This window comes from Ambystoma mexicanum, chromosome 6q, assembly GCF_040938575.1.
Source record: "Ambystoma mexicanum isolate Mex_15411 chromosome 6q, UKY_AmexF1_1, whole genome shotgun sequence".
In the NCBI taxonomy this organism is placed as follows: domain Eukaryota; kingdom Metazoa; phylum Chordata; class Amphibia; order Caudata; family Ambystomatidae; genus Ambystoma; species Ambystoma mexicanum.
Window position 1 is genome coordinate 335,577,365 of NC_090937.1, and position 23,759 is coordinate 335,601,123.

At 46.5% G+C, this 23,759-nt stretch overlaps 1 protein-coding gene across 2 annotated transcripts in view; it reads left to right on the forward strand.

Annotated features, from left to right (window-relative positions):
- Nucleotides 1–18,727, forward strand: part of LOC138516014 (uncharacterized) — a 536,325-nt gene extending 517,598 nt beyond the window's left edge. For both annotated transcript variants that reach the window (XM_069630815.1, XM_069630816.1), the window contains one exon: nucleotides 14,452–18,727. In XM_069630815.1, coding sequence (XP_069486916.1) covers nucleotides 14,452–16,925 — 2,474 coding nt within the window. In that variant the 3' untranslated portion in view covers nucleotides 16,926–18,727. The remainder of the gene's footprint in view (nucleotides 1–14,451) is intronic.
- Nucleotides 18,728–23,759: the final 5,032 nt, after the last annotated feature.

The window sequence follows — 23,759 nt, forward strand, 5'->3', positions numbered from 1 at the left end:
GGGGGCCCACTTTGTAAATTCAGTGTTCGAACAAATTAGTTCATTGCTTGGTATAAAGCACAAATTCTCGTCGGCGCATCATCCAGAGGGGAATGGGATATGTGAACGGATCAACGGCATGCTTAAACAGGGGATAGCCAAGTTGAAGCTCACATTAAAAAAGGGATGGCTGCACTGCCTAACACTGGCATTGTATGCACTTCGGAACCAACCAGGCTCCGACCATCACCTCATGCCGCACGGGATAGTTACAGGCAGAAGGATGAGGACCCCACTTACCCCCAGAGATAGAGCTAGATGTGATGCCCAGCCAACTAGGGAGGTTCTGGGAGCAGAGATGAAAGCCTATCTTGACTGTTTGACATCCAGCGCCTTTGTCATTTCAGGCCAGCTGTAGCGACGGCGGAAAGGGGACAGCACAGCACAAACCACAACAGATAGTGCTGATGCAGGCGTAGCTCACAGCCTTTGTGTGCCCCTCGTCTTAGCTGGTGACAGCGTCCTCGTAAGAAACTTTACCAGGAAAAGGTGGGACAAGCCAAGATTTAATGGCCCTTTCATTGTAGAAGACTGCACCCCCTCCGCCGTTAAGCTCCAGGGCAGAAGGGCATGGATCTTCCTAAATGACATTAAACCCTACATAGGAGAGAGCTTTCCTGCTGCATCCAACTGCAAAGAAGCAACAGACAACAGGGAAGAACCTCAGCACATGCAGACAAAATCCATGGTGAGGAAGAAGGACGCATGAGCAGAAAACCAAGACAAAGAACCCGAATGCAAGTGTGGCATAAAACTGGAAAGGTTCCCCAAGCAAAGGGGGATAAGGACATAATGAACACTCTGTACATCCCAGTTGCATGGTAAAGGAAAGCACATCCAAAGCCACAACAACATTGATAAAATGAACTGTTGAAAGCACAACATGCCCAAAGTGATACAAGAATCAAGACCCTGATAGACTGTAAACAAACCCTTGCCTGAAAGTGCAACAGAGTATCCTGAAGCAACCAGTATCGAGACTTTGATCATAGAATTTATGGTACATTCCAGCTGAAATCTCAAGTGGGATGTGCTAACCTACTTTCAACTCGTGGTGTTATCACACCTGTCACTCATAGGGAGAGAAGTCAGCATCACAGACTTCATTCGAGATCCTGCAACCAAGAAGGTAATCTGGCAACTGCTGACTGTCATAACGGAAGCCTTCATCAAAGTGCCCGAGCACAGCGAAGAGGACACAAATGCTCCCACCTCAAGTGATCATTGACGAACTTACATATACCCTATTTTTCCGCATCATAGAGGAATGCCCAAGACTCGTCGGGAGAACCACAGATACCCTAACCTTTATCAGAGATCCAAGAAACAATGAATTTCTCATCCAAGTATGATACAAATTGAATTACGTGGTTGCAATCCACGCAGCAGGAAAGTGTAAAAACTGTGAATCAAAAGAAAAGCTTGTGATCAGGACACAACCAAACAGGGCAAATTTCCCTATCACCCGAGGACACCCAGCTTGCGCACAATGTCCTGTTTAGATTAGTCACAGACTATCCGGAAATGGTGGGGAGGCCTGCAGATGTTGACGTCATCACCTGTCTTAGAGATCCGGCCAATGCCCCACACATGGGCACACTCCTCCAAGGCATAATGCTCCAGGTGGAGCTGTCCAACTTCCAGCGAGAATTCCTAACGAGATTCCAGTGAGACTTTTAGCTGAGGGACAGATCGAGGAGACAAAAACTGTTAACGTTGAAAAAAAAAGCCTGTGATCTAGAGGCTAGAAAATCAGAGCAAATGTCATTAACACCAGAAGACAGACAATATGCATACCGTGTTTTCTTCCACCTCATTGAAAACTTTCCAGAACTAGTGGGTAGACCCAGCAATGTTCACATACCTGCATTCCTCAGTAATCCAGCAAAAAACGTGCAACTGAACAGGCTCCTGAGGGCTATTGCAGTGCAACTAAGATGCAATTATGGACATCCACTGCTGAGGAGAGCCTTAGAAGGAGGAAATCCAATATAGAACTTTGTCGTCATCATTTCACTGTGGAGCAGATAGAGAAAAGAGACACTGTTCTTCAACTTGTCGCTGAGGGACCGAGAGAAAGGAGCAGATCCAAGAACTTCACCATCTTATTTTCCTTTTTCTTCATTTTTATTTTTGTCTATTTTTTCATATGTTCACTTTTATTTTTAATTTTTGTTTTTATTTTTACGACATTCTATTTTTGTATGATTTTTAGCAGTTCCATCTTTTCAGCCTTTCACAGTAAACAGATTCCTTCATGTCCTCAAGGCCGAGGCAAATTGGAGAAGTGCCCTGGGACGGTATTTATTATAGAAATGCAGAATGAATGTGATGTGCTAAACCCAGTAGTCTAACCTTTCTCCATAGTTTAGCAAACGGTACTGTACTGCATATCCAGAGAATACTGTCTTCACTCGTGAGAAAGGACCTTTGAATAGCACTCATCACTTTAGTAGTTACTGAACCTTGGAGCAACAAGATCAGAATAAGAAAAAGAAATAAACTATTGACTATGGACTTGATCGACATGGGGGCCCAGAACAGCAACTTAGTTTTACCCCAAACAGAGGGACGCCCCGCTTCCCTGGAAGGAAATGCTGCCAGCTATCGTATGACTATAATGTGTATATGCATAGTAATTATCGTTGTGTTTTTATCCTTGACTATAGGAACTGCATGTTTTATTGGTGCATGAAGTGTCCCAATGTCAATGCACCTGCCAGATAATGTACATACAAATCCCACAAAAGCACTCAGACCCTATATAGTGATTCCAGGTCCAAGAAAAGCTAAAAATGAAGCAAATGATTTAAAATTAAATGTAATTAGCAGTGATACATATACACATGAGGTGATGAATGAGAGAAAAATCTGGAGACAGGGTCAGCACGGAATGAATGATAATGTAGCACTGGCCACAGCACGCACCCACACACAGAATGCACACCAACAAGGGCAAGTGTCAATGGCTACAAGGCCTCCAACGAAGGCAGTAGAAAAGGAGAGACTGCCTGCCGAACTTTCAATTCCAGAGAATAGTGGAGATAACCAAGAAAAGCCAAGAGAAATGCAAAAGAAGGAGGGAATGGCAAGATCCCTCAAAAGAACAGAAGTGGCCACAAAAAACAAAACACATGCTAATAGAGTATTTGTTCCCATTCATAGTCCAAGCAGAGAAACTACACGAGGAGCTGAAAAACAGAACTATAGAAGCTATAACTGCAAGCACACCTGCTCCAACGCAAGGAACAAGCCACAGGCCTACAACACAGCCACAATTTGGGAGGTTGATGAACCAATGGTGGTTATGGGAAGTTTATGGCAGACTGCAAAAGGGAAGGAAAGGAAGCACAAATCCTCCCCCTACCACAGCGACGCAGTTGAGGCAGCCTGCTCCATCGAGATACCGGAAGTGGAAAAGCAGCACAGATGCATTCAGAGACGTAGTAATAGCAAACTACAGAAGAACGCTGAGAATCAAGAGAAGCCCTCATGAAGATAACAATGAACTTAATGATTACCTGGACAGCACAGCCCATCTCGGAAACAACATATGGTACCAACACATGAAGGAAGTGGGACGAAGGCAGTCAGAAGGAGAATGCTTCGTCTGTGCACTCCTACCATACAGCATGGGAAAATCCAAGATCTTCGTGGCTGTAGAAATTGATGTCCCTAAAGCACACTGTATGTCACATGTAGCAATGTGCAACACCAGAGGACAATTTATGGGAAGAGACACCTTGTTGATATGGGCCAACGAAAAGGATTACCCGGCTGAAAATGGCTACATCCAGGACATTAAAACAAGAAACCAAGTGCACACCAGAAATCATGTAATCAGATAGGAGAACCCTGGCGTCAAAGGATCAGGGATAAAATGGGAAATAAACCCAAGACTGAACGTTCAAGGAAAAACTGCAGAGTAGGCCCAAATCTGGAAGAACAGAGGACAAATGCAGATCTGAGGGTCAGTGGTCTCCCCAGATGGATGGGAAGACAGAGTAGTAATCTGCCGAGCGTGGATGGTCATTGGAGCCTGCAAGTAAGCAATAGAGAATTCACAGAGGTTATGCAAACCTCTGTGGCCAAATCTGGAAGAACAGAGGACAAATGCAGATCTGAGGGTCAGTGGTCTCCCCAGATGGATGGGAAGACAGAGTAGTGTAGGGGAGGAATGGCCACGAGGCCCTCCTCACCTACAGCTCCCTCCCCAGGTGGGGACCATGGCTCGGTGGGCGCACCCTCATGCCACCCGGGCCCAGGTGGAGGGGGGTTCACCCGCCGACGACATTGCCCACACGCACCCCGTCTTTGCATTTACCAAAAATTAAGTTAGGCCTAGACGCCATCTTGCCTAGCAAACATGGTGTGAGTTCAGCACACTGTAACGAGGCCCCCACCTTTGGAGGGCCTTTCATGCATCTCTGTCGCCTCAGCAGCCCTGACAGATCCGCTGCGAGTGCGTTCCCATGAGAAAGTCGGAGATGAGCTAAACCCGAGATGCCAACACGGCAACATTATATTAGTAACAATGTGATATTGCACCCCGTATGACCCGGACCGCAAGGCCGGGGTAGCGAGGAAAAAAGCTGAAGCATCACTATCTGAAGAAGGTAGAAAACAATTCAAGTATTGGTATTAATGAACTACCTCTGTTTAAAATGTGAATAAGCCATAAAAATGTAACGTTATATGATATCCCTCCAGGTCTGGACTAATGCTGCTATAACCACGGAGAAAGATGTTGACCAAACGTGTAACCTCTATCTGTAAAAGTGTTTTTCAATAGTATGTAGAAACTTGAACTTATATATGTTTTTTAATTCACCCAAAGCGGCGAGCATCAATCTCTGTAGGCCATAACCTAGATATCCCTCGTATAACGTCTAATGTACATACAATACGCACACAATGTAGTGAATATAATGTTAGGTAATGAAAAGGTACTGGAACCGACTGTATTAAAGAAATGTGTAACGAAATTGAAGTATATATATATGTGTCTAAATAACGTCAAAATAAGGCAGAACAGTATAGAACTTCTGCACCCACTGATCAGCAACGCACGAGGAAAATACCTTTGTGGATATATGCAAGGCCATTCCCTCTCCCACCCCACCAAGCCTGCCAGATAAAAAAGCTAAGACTTGTGCCGCGCTCCCTCACCTCCCCCAACCAAGCTGGCGTTACTTCAGAGAGTCAGAGGCCCCGGCGCCGCAACCAAGGCCACAGCCCGCCACCTGTGTTATTTACAGCACGGTAATAAACCCACGGATGAACCCACTGATCTACCAGCACCCTCTCATAAATCCCACGAACCCCCCAAGAATCCTGACCCCGTGTAAGGACGACCCCCATCATTGGGACAAGACACAGAGACCCATCTATATAATAACTTCTAACGCAGCAGACAGACATGTATCATTCGGCCCAGGCCCCAGAGCCCCGTCCCGCGACCTAAAATACCGGTCAATAGGACACAGGTAAATCTCACCCCAACCGACAACCACCAGACCTCTCACGAGGTGCATTCCTCATGTGTTGTGTTTATTTTATAAGATAAGCTGTTGAAGCGATTTATTAATGAACTTAAATGTCATTTTCTGAATAACTGCAGTGTGCATGGCCTAGGGCAAATGAGACAGGAAAGGTATTCGTCATTGTCACAGGCTGCCCCAGCACATCAACACCGCACGGATGACCTCAAGCCGGCCTGCCAGGCCCAACCCAACCCACGAGGCTGACCAGTGACGCCGTCCCGCCAAGACCAACCCCGCTGCAGCAACACCTATAGTTAGTCGACGCCACCCAATCCCTATTGACTTGTGCCCCCTATAGTGTTTAGGTGTTGATGACGTTTTTTGTATTAGAAATACGCCTGTCTTTGCTATTGTCAGGCAGAGCGCTCTCGTAGGTTGCAGAGTTCTTTGCATGCCTTATTCTTGGATAAACTCCCACTTACGCTCACCCGCACTCTGTCTTGGTCTTATTCCCACTACGGGAGAGTCCCTTATTGTCTCTCATTGCGGGGAGGATCGTGCTGAATTGGGGGCGCTTCCCTTCAGTGGTGACCCCGACGTGATATCTCCAAATTATTTTTCCTAACTCCTTCTTAACGACCCCCTTGTGGCACGAGAATCTCCGGTCGAGAAGGGATACGCACGGTGAGCCGTCTCCGGGAGGCCGCCCGCCAACGGCGACCGGCACAATAAGAAGTGCGCACTCAATGAGAAAGGGTACGGGATCCCGATTGGAAAAAAATCCCCTTTGAGTGCCGCTCGCCGGAGCCAGGGGCTGACCGTTGAGTTACCGGTGACGCCGCCTGGACGGACCCAGTTTCGGAGAGTATCGGTTCAAGACGGGCACGTGAGTACCGAGTGCGAGTGATCGTCAAGGGGAAAAGAAGGGGAATTGGGAATAAAAGAACGGGGACAGGTAGAGGAGAAGAATATCGGGGGTCTACTACAGACGGGTCTTGAAACTTTCTTTATTCTTTCTTTTGCATATGGCCATTAGGAGTAAGAAATAAGTGACGTGGTAGAAGTGACGGAAACCTAGCTCCGAGAGGGGGTGGAAGGCGGCGCCGCATAGTGCTATCTAGACTAGTACTGGGAATATATGAAGAAGTGAGAAATAAGTTATTGGTGTCTAGCAAAAGGAGACACCGGGAATATTTTTTAGTGATTGTGCTCTCTCTCTCTATTTCTTCTTTTTCCATTTCCACGGGGTAGGGGGCGAAAATGAGAAGGGTATAAAGAAGTTAGAACATCTTAAAAAGTGGGGACTCAGTAGTGACACGTACAGACGTGAACACAGTAACCTTAGCAGGAAAACAGGGACAGCTGGCTAGGGAGGAAAGGGAGGAGAAAGACAAAAGTGTGAGTGGAAAGCATTGTGAAGGGTGCGCGCACCGTACGAGTGTTAGAGACGAACGGGTGGCCGCGAGGTGGTGTCAGAGAGTGTGGCCATAACCAGTACTTGATCAATTACAAGTGAGATCACATAAGAGTGCCTGGGAATGGGAAGGAGATGAGATATGGTGAGTGAGAAGAGATTTGTGCAGTGAATAACAGTGGGTGATAATTTTAAGAGGTCCGCTCTTGTCTGTGCCATAAAGGAATACATACGCATATTCACACCTAATAAAAAGTAACGAAAGCGAACGCGGTAGCGCTAGCGATTTAAAGGATGGGGGCTGAAACTCCCTTGTCACACATTTGCAAGAGCTTGCCGGGATATGCTGAACGCATAAATAAATATCATGATCAATGGTTAACAGAATTGAAAGGGGAGGGGTTGCCCCAGATTTGGCCAGAAGGAGGGTCTTTTGACAAAAGCGTTCTTGATATGGTATGTACATGTATTCGCCTCAAGTATAAGGGAAAACAATGGCAGAATAGGAAGGAGATATTGGATCTTTGGAGATTGTTTGAGGAAGTACCCCCACCCAAAGCTCCAGCTCCAAATATTGATTTACCTTCCACCACAGACAATCCACTAATGATCCCGCGAGAGGAAAAGGAACAGTTAAGTACAGAACAACCTGCGGAAGTGGTTATGTTGTACCCAATATTACCTAAACCAGCCCCTGCAGCAGGATACAGCGACCCGATTTATGTGCCTCCCCCTTCGACCAGCACGCCACAAAGACCAACTGCACCCCCTCCGTGTATTAAAGAAATAGTGTTTAGGTGTTGATGACGTTTTTTGTATTAGAAATACGCCTGTCTTTGCTATTGTCAGGCAGAGCGCTCTCGTAGGTTGCAGAGTTCTTTGCATGCCTTATTCTTGGATAAATTGTTTTCTACATTCTTCAGATAGTGATGCTTCAGCTTTTTTCCTCGCTACCCCGGCCTTGCGGTCCGGGTCATACGGGGTGCAATATCACATTGTTACTAATATAATGTTGCCGTGTTGGCATCTCGGGTTTAGCTCATCTCCGACTTTCTCATGGGAACGCACTCGCAGCGGATCTGTCAGGGCTGCTGAGGCGACAGAGATGCATGAAAGGCCCTCCAAAGGTGGGGGCCTCGTTACAGTGTGCTGAACTCACACCATGTTTGCTAGGCAAGATGGCGTCTAGGCCTAACTTAATTTTTGGTAAATGCAAAGACGGGGTGCGTGTGGGCAATGTCGTCGGCGGGTGAACCCCCCTCCACCTGGGCCCGGAGGCACACAGAGGGTGGACATAGAGAAGTTAACGAGTGACTTAGAGTCGAGGCTTACAGTGGCAAGAGATGAACTCTCAAGAATAAAAGACATATGTGAACGCACAGCATGCGCCCCCACGCAATCTGGGCGCACGTCTAGAGCGTCGAGCGAAAGTAGACAAATTGAGGAAGGATGGAAAAAGGGGGAAATACTGTTCAGAATTGAGGAAGAACCGACCAGGATAATAGAAGTAGGGACAGCAGAAGGAAGCATTGGTGATGTCTCGCGAGAGAGAGGGATCAGAGAGGATTTGTTATGTGATGTCAGAGGAGGGGGGGATGAAAGTGATAGATTGAGCATGGCAGTAGGAGGAGACGGCGAGGAGCTAGATGGTGCATGTTCACTGGGGACTATAGAAGATGAATGGATGGGACGACTAAGAAATAGGGTGGGGAAGATGGCGTCATTAGAGTCAGCAGTGACTAAGGAAAAGGAAGCTGCAACGGCAAAAGGGAAATTACAACTCCCATTACTCCATAGGGGGGGCGGGAGGCCAAACTATATACCGTGGGCTCAGATGGACAAGGCTAATTTAATGAAATTACTACCACAGCTGTCAGGAGGGGCAAGCAAGTGGATATATGCATTTGAGAAACATACCGCTGGTATACCGCTGGCAGTAGGCGATGTGAAAAGCCTACTAGTGTCCGCAGTAGGGGATCAGGCAGACAGAGTGTGGGCTAAAGCGGGTTTTCCAGCTGTAACTTTAGAGTGTGATCGCCATGATGGGGCTTCTTTTAACACCGTGCGAGCAAGGGTGTGGGACGCACTGCGGGAAACCTTCCCAGATACCCCTGATTTGCAGTCAGTAATGCAATGTACCATGAATGACGGGGAGGACGCTATGGATTACATTCTCCGGGTGCAGGAGATGTGGAGAGCGGAAACGGGTACGCCCTGGCACCAATCCACGTCTCTATTTTACTTCATCATTAAGAGAGGGCTCCCAAAGGAAGTGCAAAAGGCACTAGATAAAATAGCAGGTGTTGAGGCAAAAGGCTGGCCGGAGATCCAAAGCATAATAGTACACCATTGTAAACGGATCAAAGAAAGAGAGAGGGAAGTAGCACAGAAAAGGTTGGCGGATGAGGCGAAGTTGGTGCAATCAAAATTGGTGAAGGTCGCAGCAGCGGTAGCGGGACTCCCACTCATACGGGAGGGAGAGGAAGGAGAGGAGGGGCAAATAGCAATACAAGGAAGAATAGCAGCGAATTGGGCAGGACAAGGGCAACGACAGTGGACAGAGCAGGAGCAGAACGGAGGTCCAACGTGGCAAGAGTGGGCCCCAAGAGGAGGAAGAGGTGGGTACAGGGGTCGAAGAGGAGGACAAGGGTATGGAGGAATGGGAGGAAATGGGTGGCAGGGTCCCAGAGGTCCACAGGGGAGCTGTTGGAATTGTGGGAGATGGGGGCATTACTCAAGGGAATGTAGGAGCAGACAAAACAACGGTTTCCAAGAGATAGAACAGTACGGACACCCCCATCCAGGAAGCCCCTACGGCCTCCCCATGGGACAATACCAGCAACCAGACAATGTAGTACAAAGGAGTAACGCACAACTACACGGACATCAGTACCGAACACAAACCAGCCCACAGAATAATGACAATGTGCACTACACGCCTGGTAACACTTTCGCCACAGTAGCTAATGGGGCACCCGCCCCCGCACCTTACAGTGGAGTGTCAGTAGATTCGGGGAACATTTTCGATCAAGGGGGGGCAATGAGACACCCCGCATAGGACAGCCCACAGAGAGCACTTGCGTGTCCAGTACTGTCTACGACCCACAATGCATCAGAGGAACCATTGATAGGAGCGCAGATAGGAGACAGGCAATTCATATTCATGGTGGATTCGGGAGCGGAGAAATCATGCATTAGAGAGGGCCGGTTCCCGTTATCTAATAGAACGTTAGAGACGCAGGGGTTCTCTGGGGCTGTAATTGAAGTTCCTTACACAGAGGTATTGGATGTGACAGTGGGGGGTAAAACAGTGAAAGCACCCTTACTGTACTATGAAAACTCTCCCATCAACTTACTGGGGAGAGATCTCTTGAGCAAACTAAACATGACAATATCATTCACAGGGAGCGGTATCGTATGTTCAACGCCAGGCATATGCCCCCTCCGTATATTAGCAGTAATACACGGCCACACAATCATGAAAGAGATCAGAGGGGTACCAAGAAATGAGGAGATGTTTGTTGAAGGTATGAGAACATTGGCTCTCATAGTACCAGAACTAAAAAGGGTGGAGTGGAGGATCCCAGCAGAATTCCTTTTTCGTCCCATAGCAAGCCCTGACACTGCTCTTGGGGCAGTACTATCGTTGGATTTGCATGCAATACATGTATCAGCAAACAGAATATGTGTGATTGGTATTGACATGGAAGGGTGTGAGTGGCGGACAGTATTGTGTACAAATGCAAATATCCCGCTGAGAGAGCTCTCGGACGAGGAGCTATTTTCTGACACTGAGGGAGATGGTGAAGTAGTGATGGAACTGGCAATGCCCTGCGACATTGTAGTTACAGCCAGACAAACTAAGGTTGAACTAATGGCGGTAGTAGGAGCACCGCACACATTTTTTGATGAAGACATGAGGTCAGTACCCACTAACTTATGGACTAATGGCCCCCACGATGTAGGGTTGCTGCATGAAGTTCAGCCTGTGGTGATAAAAATAAAACAGGGAGCAATACTACCCCGGGTGAAACAATATCCACTGTCGCGAGAAGCAGAAGAAGGGATCAGAGAGACAATAGAAGCACTGCTAGCACAGGGTATAATCGTGCCCTCAAACTCCCCATGCAACACATGCATTTACCCAATCAAAAAAGCGAAGGGGGGTTCATGGAGGATGATACAAGATTTACGCCCACTGAACGATGTGGTAATGAAGGAGTTCCCTTTAGTCCCGAACCCGGCGACAATACTGTGCAACATTCCAAAAATAGCATCACACTTCACAGTAATTGACTTAAAAAATGCATTTTTTTCGATTCCCTTAGCAGAAGAGAGCAGGTACTTGACAGCATTTACATTGGGAGGAAGGAGGTTCGAACACTGCAGACTACCACAAGGATATTGCGAGAGCCCAAGCATATTTAACAGGGTACTACATGAAGATCTGGGGAATTTGTCTGTAGAAAGCACAGTGATTCAGTACGTTGATGATTTATTGGTTTGTGCACAGGCTGAGGAAGAGTGCAGACAGGACTCGATAACACTCTTGACATTATTGGCAAATAAGGGGTACAAGGTGGACAAGGGGAAGTTACAATACTGTCTGACAGAGGTCCTATACTTGGGTCAGTTGATATCAAAGGATGGCAAGCGAATTATACCAGACAGGGCACAGGCGATTAGAACAATTGGGGAGCCCAAAAAAGTAAAAGAGATGCAGAAATTTCTGGGTATGTGTAACTATTGCCGAGCATGGATATTGGACTATGCGGCGTACACAAGGCCCCTGCTACAGGCACTGAAAGAAGCACAACAAGAACACAAACACATAGAATGGACAGAGGAGATGAACACAGCATTTAACTCACTAAAAGAGCTGATATCAAGCGCTCCAGTACTAGCAAACCCAGATTATGGGCGCGAATTCTTCTTATTTTCACACTGCAAAGGAACATTGATGACAGCAGTACTGACACAGAAAACATCTTTAGGGCACAAACCACTCGCTTACTATAGCGGCACCCTAGACGCAGTAATGCAAGGTCATTTCGCGTGCGAGCAATCCCTAGCTGCAGCCGCGTTCGCAATTGAAAAAAGTGCCACGATAGTGATGGGCTGCCCGGTGACACTGTTTGTGGAACACTCACTTTTTGCAATATTAGAGCGAACAAAGAGCACATTGACAACACAACGCGCCACAGCATATGAGATAATATTGTCCAGCGCTAACATCCATATAGTAAGATGTAAAACAGTGAACCCAGCCACATTCATCACAGAGGCATGCACCGTAGAGGACATGCAAAACCACAACTGCGCCACGTACACAGGTGACGAAAGTAAGGATCCAGTGATTTTTGAAAATGCCCTGACCGAGGGTGAGGTGTATTTTGTGGACGGGTCAGCATCAATCGACATGGAGACAGGAGAAAAGCATGTGGGTATGGCAGTGGTACGATTAGAGGAAGATGAATATGAGATACTAGTACAACACCGCCTCCCATCACACTATTCAGCGCAAGCAGCAGAACTAATAGCGCTAATAGAAGCATTGCATGCCGCCAAGGGGTGCGCAGTGACCATATATACAGACTCAGCATACATGACAACAACAGTTCACGGTGGGTTGGCCCGGTGGGGGCGGAGAGGGTTCCGACGAGCAGACGGAACGCCAGTCCAGCATGCAGAATTATTGAAAGAACTGATTGAGGCCCTGCAAGACCCCACGGCAGTGGCCATCGTAAAATGTCAAGCTCATACCACCAATACAGATTTTGTATCTTTGGGGAACGCGGCAGCAGACGCCGCTGCCAAAGCAGCTTCATATCTACAAAAAGGTGAAATAGGAGAGTACATGTTGCACCACACAGCAAGCCAAGAGGTCCCCACAGGATACAACATGATGTCCACACAGGAGATAATAGAGCTGCAAGAGGGAGCTAGTGCAGAGGAAAAATTGCTGTGGACTAAGAGAGGATGCAGCAAATCACCGACTGATTTATTGTGGCGACAAGAAAGTTCAGGAAAAGTGGTAATGCCAATTACGCTGTTAGAAATAGCATTTCAACAACTACACTTTCCTGCACACAACACAAAGAAACACATAATGGCAGAGATACAAGAAGATTGGTTTGCACCTTGCCTCCAGGAACACGTCACAAGGTTAGCCCTAGAATGCACGACATGTCAAATTTACAACTCAGGTATGACATTGCGTACACTAAGGGGTACGATACCAAAACCAAGTGGCCCATTCAGAGAGCTCCACATTGATTATGTAGACATGGGAGAAAGGTGTAACGGGGCTCGATACATGATTGTGGTTGTATGTCCATTTTCGAGGTGGGTGGAGGCAGGCCCATGTGCCCGCCCTGACGCGAAGGGCGCCGCGAAGTTCCTAGTGCGGGAAGTGTTTCCGCGCTGGGGAATTTGCGACGTTATTCGCTCAGATAACGGGACGCATTTTGTTAATGAATTATTTAAAGAAGTGACTACATTATTGGGAATAAAGCACAAATTATGTTCGATTTATCATCCTCAAAGTAATGGCGTCGTGGAAAAGATAAATGGCCTGTTAAAAAGCAGATTATCAAAACTTTGTTTTTCCCTTAAAAAGACTTGGATGTACTGCCTGCCTTTGGCCTTGTTTGAACTACGAAACCAGCCAAGTAAGGATCACCATTTGTCCCCGCACGAGATCGTCACGGGAAGAAGAATGCATACAGCGCATTCGCCTCTCCGTGAGCGTTCTGATGCACACAGAAGCGCAGCTATATTGGGGGAGGAGTTCACAGAATATCTGCGAAAACTGACACGGGTAGCGCGCGTAATTGCAAAGCAACTAGCCCCCCCCTCGACAAGAGAGGAGGGGAACGCGACTGAACCAAACAGGTTGCCTGAAAAACCACTACAGCTAATGCCTGGTGACCTTATATATGTTAGAAGTTTTGTGCGGAGGTGGAACGCACCACGTTTCCATGGCCCCTATGAGGTAGTGTTTTGCACGCCTACAGCAGTAAAGGTTAAGGGCCTGCGATATTGGGTGCATTTGACAGACGTACGTAAAGCTTACAGCGCTGCGGAGAGTGAGGTGCAGGACGAGGCACAGGCAACAGCGGACGATGAAGTTGTGCGGAATGAATGATTGGAATTTTGTGTGCTTTATGAGATGAACAGTGAACACAATTAGCGCGCAACAAATGTCCTGGACTAAAACATGTACATATGTATATGTAAATTTTCTTTTTATTACAATTTTTGAAAGTTTTGCGTGGGGTTCTTTTTTCCTCTCCTGTGCTCTTTAAGATGTTTTTTATTATTGTTGTTTTTAAAATGTCATGTTTTTTATTATTTATATATATATATAGTAAGGTACGAATAATGATGATTGAAAGGCTACCTTGTCTGTCAACACACCCCCTCCCTCACCCAACCCTATATTTTATCACCGAAACGTTACAACGTGGAAATGCTTACATGTTTGTATTTAATGAACTCTTGTGTCTCAAACAGGATTTATCATGGCATCGAATGGGCAGCCTGCAACTAATAGATATGTTAGATTTAGAGAAATGTTAGTGGCTAGATTAACATATTCATTTGAATGTGGTTTATCAATATGTGCTATCGTGTTCTTCATCTCAATGTTTTGTCTGGTGTTACAATGGATTATAGCGTTCATCTCTACCGAGATGAACGAGGGGGGAGGGGGGAACAACACCACCCTTGCCCCTGGAACGAAAACAATTCCGACTGTAGGTATCAAAGAAGGTGATTTCTTGATCTGGGATGGATCACACTTTGTGTGGGGATACTATACTACACCACCCACTGCTGTCCTCTCACAATCGAGAACCAAAAATGTAAATAATGACACAATGTCCCAACCTGGAACATACAACAACCACACGATCCCTCCCGCCCCAATTTCAAACAACGATCTCTTGTTTATTAAGGAGGATGGAAAAGTGATTATGATGACAGAACACAAGTCCCTATATGAAGAATTAGAAAAGGGGGGTGGGAGGGAGGAAGGGGGGCCTGGTTCTTCACCTACTATAACGAGAAGGTACAGAAGAAGGGAGAAAAGTAGGCGGAGAAGAGAGACTGGTGGAAAAGGGTATGATGAGTATTATGGGCTAGGGTTAGACAAAATGGAAGACCCACGACACCCTCACCAAGCAAATAAATGGTATGCAGATATGAGCACAACAGCCAAACAGACAACCAATGAGAGCTGTTATGTCTGCTCACTTATCCCCCATGCATCAGGCACACCTAAAGTATTGTTGCCACGAGAATTGCCCATTGTGGATGCCCAATGTCTCCTTCATCTCACGCTGTGTAGAATAAAGAACACTTTTCAAGCACACGATGTCTCTTTCAGAATGCTACAGAACAACAAAACGTGCTATTCGCAAGCGTCTGGAGTGATCTGTCTTAAAGAACCTTTCTTTGCAATACAAGGGACACTGTTTTCCGAAAACAAATGGAAAGACGAAGAAGTGCTGTGCAAGGCAGAAGCACTGAAAGGTGTCCAACCGGAAAAGTTGCGGTGGATGGAAAGAACGTGCTTGCCAATATGGAAAGAACACATCCCTAAACTAACATGGGTAACAGCGATGGAGAAACCCTTCAAGCTACAAAGTGAAATACAAAACGAACTATGTTTCAAGGGAGAAGGAAAAATGGCAATGGGAACGAACAAGAACTGTAACAAAACTCTCACCATCCCAGATATGAAAAAAGGAACAGCAGCACTAATGGACACCTACTGGGTATGCGGAAACAAGGCGTACCTGCACCTTCCCCAATCATGGAGTGGTAGCTGCTCAATGGCCACTTTGCATTCAACACTAATGGTGATTCCAGAAAGCCATATTGACAGAAGTAACATGATGAAAGGAGGCTTGAACCAGAATGCAGCTTCTCCAACTACACAAGCGCACCTTTATGTCCTGTCCTCCGGAGGGAAAGGAGAAGAGCTCTCAAGGAACAAGCGAGCCTCGAACTACATATCACAAGCATCATCTGATTTATTGGCACAGATCCCAGACAAGTATCGCCTGTTCAGCTCCGTGGAAACATTCTTTGCTTCGCTAGTATCAAGTGTCCAAGCAAGAGCAAATGCAAAATGGCTCCAGATCACACGGTGGGAACTGATCCAGTTGGCCAATGACACTGAAGAAGGGTTCAACATAATAAAGGTGGAACTACGAGCTCTGCGATTAATGACCATGCAGAACAGGTATGTTCTAGACCTGTTAACAGCAATCGATGGAGGTGTTTGCCGAAAAATAGGAAGTGCGTGCTGCACGTTCGTACCTTCCGAAGACGCAGAAAATGGGTCCCTGTCCCACGTTATTGAAGCAGTACATAACCTGGGCGAGAAGATGAAAATGGAAGGTGGAGCTGAGGATAGCTCGTGGTTCGACAATATCTTCTCTTGGGTTCCCTCATGGCTTGGAGTGACAATGAAGTTCCTGATACCAATAGTGGTGATCATCCTTGTGATGTTCTGCCTGTGCCAGGTGGGCCTCCGATGTTGTGCTAATGCAGTTCCTAACGGTGCAATGATGATGGTGACAATGGGCAACTCCGGTGGTACAATTAAAGCAACACAAGAAGTACATGTGCAGACAGGAGCAGACAACACCCCCAGGTACCAGTTAGTGCCTATGTGCCGTGATAAGTACATAGTAGATAAGCTATGGCACACCACTATTAAAGAACCACGAGACGTAGAACTGGAATGGTATGAGGAGGTCTGGGTAGATCTGGAAGAAACTGGCGACTGTATATATTTAACATGTACACCAGACGAGTATGCTAGGAGAGGTGAGAGCTTAAGGGGGGTGTGCAGAGCATGGATGCCTATAAAAGGAACCCCTGCATGGGATGGTGCAGTGTTAGAGGAACAAGAATGTAGAAGATTGGAAGAGCTAAAGAAATTCGTTACTTTAAGTAACGAAAGGGGGGAAATGTAGGGGAGGAATGGCCACGAGGCCCTCCTCACCTACAGCTCCCTCCCCAGGTGGGGACCATGGCTCGGTGGGCGCACCCTCATGCCACCCGGGCCCAGGTGGAGGGGGGTTCACCCGCCGACGACATTGCCCACACGCACCCCGTCTTTGCATTTACCAAAAATTAAGTTAGGCCTAGACGCCATCTTGCCTAGCAAACATGGTGTGAGTTCAGCACACTGTAACGAGGCCCCCACCTTTGGAGGGCCTTTCATGCATCTCTGTCGCCTCAGCAGCCCTGACAGATCCGCTGCGAGTGCGTTCCCATGAGAAAGTCGGAGATGAGCTAAACCCGAGATGCCAACACGGCAACATTATATTAGTAACAATGTGATATTGCACCCCGTATGACCCGGACCGCAAGGCCGGGGTAGCGAGGAAAAAAGCTGAAGCATCACTATCTGAAGAAGGTAGAAAACAATTCAAGTATTGGTATTAATGAACTACCTCTGTTTAAAATGTGAATAAGCCATAAAAATGTAACGTTATATGATATCCCTCCAGGTCTGGACTAATGCTGCTATAACCACGGAGAAAGATGTTGACCAAACGTGTAACCTCTATCTGTAAAAGTGTTTTTCAATAGTATGTAGAAACTTGAACTTATATATGTTTTTTAATTCACCCAAAGCGGCGAGCATCAATCTCTGTAGGCCATAACCTAGATATCCCTCGTATAACGTCTAATGTACATACAATACGCACACAATGTAGTGAATATAATGTTAGGTAATGAAAAGGTACTGGAACCGACTGTATTAAAGAAATGTGTAACGAAATTGAAGTATATATATATGTGTCTAAATAACGTCAAAATAAGGCAGAACAGTATAGAACTTCTGCACCCACTGATCAGCAACGCACGAGGAAAATACCTTTGTGGATATATGCAAGGCCATTCCCTCTCCCACCCCACCAAGCCTGCCAGATAAAAAAGCTAAGACTTGTGCCGCGCTCCCTCACCTCCCCCAACCAAGCTGGCGTTACTTCAGAGAGTCAGAGGCCCCGGCGCCGCAACCAAGGCCACAGCCCGCCACCTGTGTTATTTACAGCACGGTAATAAACCCACGGATGAACCCACTGATCTACCAGCACCCTCTCATAAATCCCACGAACCCCCCAAGAATCCTGACCCCGTGTAAGGACGACCCCCATCATTGGGACAAGACACAGAGACCCATCTATATAATAACTTCTAACGCAGCAGACAGACATGTATCATTCGGCCCAGGCCCCAGAGCCCCGTCCCGCGACCTAAAATACCGGTCAATAGGACACAGGTAAATCTCACCCCAACCGACAACCACCAGACCTCTCACGAGGTGCATTCCTCATGTGTTGTGTTTATTTTATAAGATAAGCTGTTGAAGCGATTTATTAATGAACTTAAATGTCATTTTCTGAATAACTGCAGTGTGCATGGCCTAGGGCAAATGAGACAGGAAAGGTATTCGTCATTGTCACAGGCTGCCCCAGCACATCAACACCGCACGGATGACCTCAAGCCGGCCTGCCAGGCCCAACCCAACCCACGAGGCTGACCAGTGACGCCGTCCCGCCAAGACCAACCCCGCTGCAGCAACACCTATAGTTAGTCGACGCCACCCAATCCCTATTGACTTGTGCCCCCTATAGTGTTTAGGTGTTGATGACGTTTTTTGTATTAGAAATACGCCTGTCTTTGCTATTGTCAGGCAGAGCGCTCTCGTAGGTTGCAGAGTTCTTTGCATGCCTTATTCTTGGATAAACTCCCACTTACGCTCACCCGCACTCTGTCTTGGTCTTATTCCCACTACGGGAGAGTCCCTTATTGTCTCTCATTGCGGGGAGGATCGTGCTGAATTGGGGGCGCTTCCCTTCAGTAGTAATCTGCCGAGCGTGGATGGTCATTGGAGCCTGCAAGTAAGCAATAGAGAATTCACAGAGGTTATGCAAACCTCTGTGGCCAAAGCTAGTAAAGTTACTAACATGGGTCGAAGATAGAGGGGGACCCCTACAGATAGTGCCACTGGAGCGCCCAAAACTATCCTTCAGAAACAATGGCACAAGGAATATGGGAGAGAATCAAAACTGCGGACGAATCTTTAAAGCTCCAGGAATGACACAAAGAACCACAGTTATTATGGACCATTGCTGGGCGTGTGGATCCAAGGCATACATAAGGCTGCCGAAAAACTGGGGAGGCATATGCACACGAGTGAACGTCCGTGTTGCCGCACTAGTGTTCCCTAAGAATGACATGAAGTTGGACAGTTTCCCAAAAGCAGATGCTCATCTAAGAAGAAGAAGATCTGTGGAACTGATATCCAGGATGAAGAGGGAAAATTACTTTTCCCCCAAATCAGAAGAGGCATTCCATGCAATCCCGTACGAACATAGGCTGTTCAGCCTCACCTCAACAGTATTCACAACACTACTCCTGCCCCACATCCAAGTTGGAGTGAATGCTAAATGGTTACAGATAACCAGATGGGCGTTATTGCAGACCATCAATACCACTATAAAAGGATTCAACGCGATCAAAGAAGAGCTGAGAGCAGTCAGACTGATGACCCTCCAAAACAGATATGTGCTTGACATGACCACAGCAATGGATGGAGGTGTTTTTGCAAAAATCAGAGAATCATTTTGCACATTTGTACCATCACACGATGAAGAAAACAGAACCCCAACAGAGGCCATAAACATGCTGACAAGCCTGAAAACCAGATGATCGATGAAAGTGACGAAGTAGACAATGACAGCTGGTTTGGAGACCTATTCTCATGGGATCCACAATGGATGGCAGATATATTCAAGTTTCCGGGAGCTCTGCTAGCAATGATATTGCTAGGATTCTGTGTTATCAAGATAATCATTACACAAACATTGATTTCAAACCAGGATGGAAGCCCAGAGACCTGACCAATGAAGAAATAAGAGACTTTGTGAAAGCCAGCAAATTTGCACCAGAGGGAAAAAAGTTCAAATACCCTAAGAAACGAAGAAGGTATGAAGGAAGATGGATCTACTGCAGCCCAAATGGACAATGTCAGCAAATGACATGGAGCAAAGACGAACATGTGAAGACAGCAGCGAGTTTGAAGGGAGTGATAAAAATATGCACTCCAAAGGCTCACACATTCACACCATCATGTACCAACACAGAGGACGATAAGCATGACACTGAAGAAGCAAAAGCAATGAATGCAAACGAGATTTCAGAAGTGGTCGATCAACCGACCAGAGGGGGGAGTGTAGAGGAGGTCCCAGACATGGCCTGCACCCCTTCCCCTCATTTCGAGGTACCAGGAGCGCGCTCGCCAAGGTATGTGACGTATGAAGAGCAAATGAACCTACAAAGAGCTGCACTGGGACTCTGCCCAGTATACATCAGAAGATCCATACCGGTTGAAGCACCCATAACCAGACAACCCTGGGAAGCACGGTACCCTATCAGACAGCCATACCAGCCACTGATACGAAATGAGGAGTATCTACACACGGTCCACGAAGAGACCCCAAAAGCCCTAATGGAAGACCAGTGGAAATGAAACAAGGGCCTGAACAGATCCATGAAGGAACAAAAGCAGCTATCGAAGATAACACGCCAGTGCGAGTAACTATGAAATTGAACGGAATAGGCACAGTGAGGAGATAATGTTACAATGTGAGGAAACAGTGTTACGAGACAAGATGGAAGCAACCGTCCTGTTAAACGTGTGTAAATAGGCTTGAAACGCAAGATGCTAAGAAATCGATACTGCTTGCAATGCTTAGTAGAAGATAGAGTGGCAAGCGCCAACCATATATCTACCTCAATAAGGCTCATTATAAAAGTGCGACTCCACTTTGTAAAAGTAGAAAGGTACCCAGGCTGCCAGAGGCCAGACAGGCCAAGTTTCGAAACCCAGCCAAAGGCAAGAAAAGGAGCGGAATCGAAACTCAACAAAGAGTGTCTCATGCCTAGGAAATCGAGGTCAACCAGAGAAGGGGAGGAGAGCGTCAGCTCACAAGACTCCAACTTCAGAGCATACCAGCCTGCCTCATGAAGGTCAAGATAAGGGGGCCCATGCAGGTGGCTAGGCCAACACAGAATTAAATGCACTAAAAGCTGGAAACTGAAGCAGATTCATGATGAACTAACACGTGTACCATCGCCTGATGTCGTCCAGGACCCAAGGATGCCATAACTTAAGAGACTACAGTTTTGAGGCCATCCTTAGCCAACTAATTGAAACGTCGCCATAAAACACTGATTGATGGAAGGGAGGCAGGGTGAAACTTGGGACACCTGGCACAGGGGTGCCCATTTTGCATGCTGCTAATTAAAAGTGGAAATTTATGTCTAGGGGATAACCTGCCCAATCACAATGGACCAAGTTATCTTAAGTCCTATAGATATTGTAACCAATAGGATGTCGTAGTTGTAGTGAAGTCCATCACGCATGATGTAGAGGGATGGGCGTAGACGCCCACCCGATAAGAGTTATCCAATCCGTATGCCCTATTATCATATACAGATATAACACCTATATTTAAGTTACCTTTCCTAACCAATTATATTGCATATCGAGTTTTGTAAAGTTAGACATCAATGATGACGAACATTGCCTATCAAAATCTCTGTTTAATTGATCTCACTACAGCTGATTCCCATGTGTTTCCCTGTTTGATGTATGCATCATTAAACAGACTTCCCTTTGCCAAACTACAGAGTCCTCGTTATTGAGTTGTGTCGGAGTAAGTGAATCCTGCACCCCCTGTCCTCACATGGGGCAGCTATCTTGTCTTACAAGTTCTAGAGGGTGAGTGCTTACCAATGGGCCCGTCCGCGAATTCCTCTCCTCGTGAACACACATCCACCATCACCACTTCACCACACATTGGCAGCAATCTAACAGCGACACTGAGCATTTCATGAGTACGATAAACAAGGTACTGCGCAGAGAAAAAACACAGAATACCCTGTGGAACTTTAAGCTATATTGTTTACTGCATAACTACAGATTCACACTGCATGTCTCAATAGAGGCACCCCCAGCAGAGCTGATGTACACCACTATTTTGAACTCCTCAATACCACATCAACACAGCAAACGCATGAAAGACATCGGTTAATGTCAAACTCACACCAAGAGAGTAGAGGCCAACGAACGGATGAGTGCAAACTGATGAGCTAAAAAATCTTGCAGCAAGGTCGGCGATCAGGTGTTGGTCTTACGTAATTCCACCTAATGGAAACTGGTGAGCCAGTACGACCCAACACCATGGACTGTAACCCGGAGAAAGGGAATGATGATAAATCAGACAGGGCAGCGAGACAATAGCAAGGAACGTACCTTGGTTCAAACAAGTGCCCAATTCCATGTAGAGAGAAAAACAGAACCAGTCATTTAATTTGCATTTTTTTTAAAGCGCACACAGGCCGCGGGCATCGAGGCGCTGTTACAGGAATTGTTTGTTTGTTGCATAATTGTTATTTTTGTCTTAGTTGCATATTTATAACACGCTTAAATACCCAGAGGTTTCTAAGCGCGGACATGTGTTGCTTCGTGTCGTCTTGCTTCCAAGGCAAACATATTGCCACTGGGCTATCCTCCCGGGACACTAAAGAAGTGTCATACACTGAAGAAGATGAAGAAACAATTATCATGAGCCATAGTTGGAGGTGATGGAGCCCGCACCCAATCCAGAGGGCCAAGCAGCGGTGGCTGATCCACCCACCGATACCAACGATGACGGAGATGCAGTGGGTGAACAGCATGAGACACCATTACGACCACACAGCAGGTACAACTTGAGGGTGGAACCTAGGCCCCCCAGGCAAACTGAGTGACTATACATGTTGATATGGCCAAAACAAGATCAGAGTAATGGGTAGAGTGTATATATTGTTTAATGAAAAAGGAGAGGAATGTTATTGTTACGCCATGTCACAGCAATGGGCAGGATTTGGCGCCTTAAATGGATGGGTACCAGAACTTCTGAGCATGGGAATTTGTAGTCCTACGCCAACTATACAACCTGGCTGATGTGTCTTCTTTCAGCGCGAAGGTCCGTGCTCACACACAGCGCAGCCTGTTCTCTCAGAGCACAGCGATCAACCACCTGGCTGCAAGCATTGCGGCACTGTGTGACTTGGAGGTTCACTGCCAATGAATCATGGTGAGTGTGGAATGGAGGGAGGTGTTTATCGAGCTGCCTCCACCTGCTTGTACTTCAAGACATTGCCTACCTTTATTGTGAGGGCTTGTTTCCCACTGCTTATCCTGTGATGCCTCGTCTGACATTAATATAGATGGCTTTACTCCTCGCCATTGAAATGACTATTATGGACAGCTGCAATTTTCTCAGCTGTTTAGTTAAAGAATCTACAATGGAACCATATAAAAACAATCAAATGAATGGTCCCCTTGTGAATGGATTTGCACCAAGTTGGTGCAAATTGTGGGTTTCTGCCTTACAATGACATCAATGCCCTGGTGAAACTTCACTCTACAGCTAAACCTGAAATTACATTTTGGCTTATTTTTCAGTGACTCCTGGTGAACAAACATTATGTATGCTTATTTTGGCTAGGCACTCATTACATCCCAATCTGCATGCATGGTATAAACAGATGATGAAACTCCAGCCCTCTCTTGAATTTTCCATCATTCATACCTGTATGAACTTACAATAGGTAGCTTAAATTCAGTTTCCAGGCCGCAAGAGATCTAAGAATCCCTCTGACTTCCCTCTTCACAATAGTCCTTCATTCTTAGTTAATTCACACTCAACGTATGTTCCTGCTCCTCCATTCCTGGGAGCAGTTCA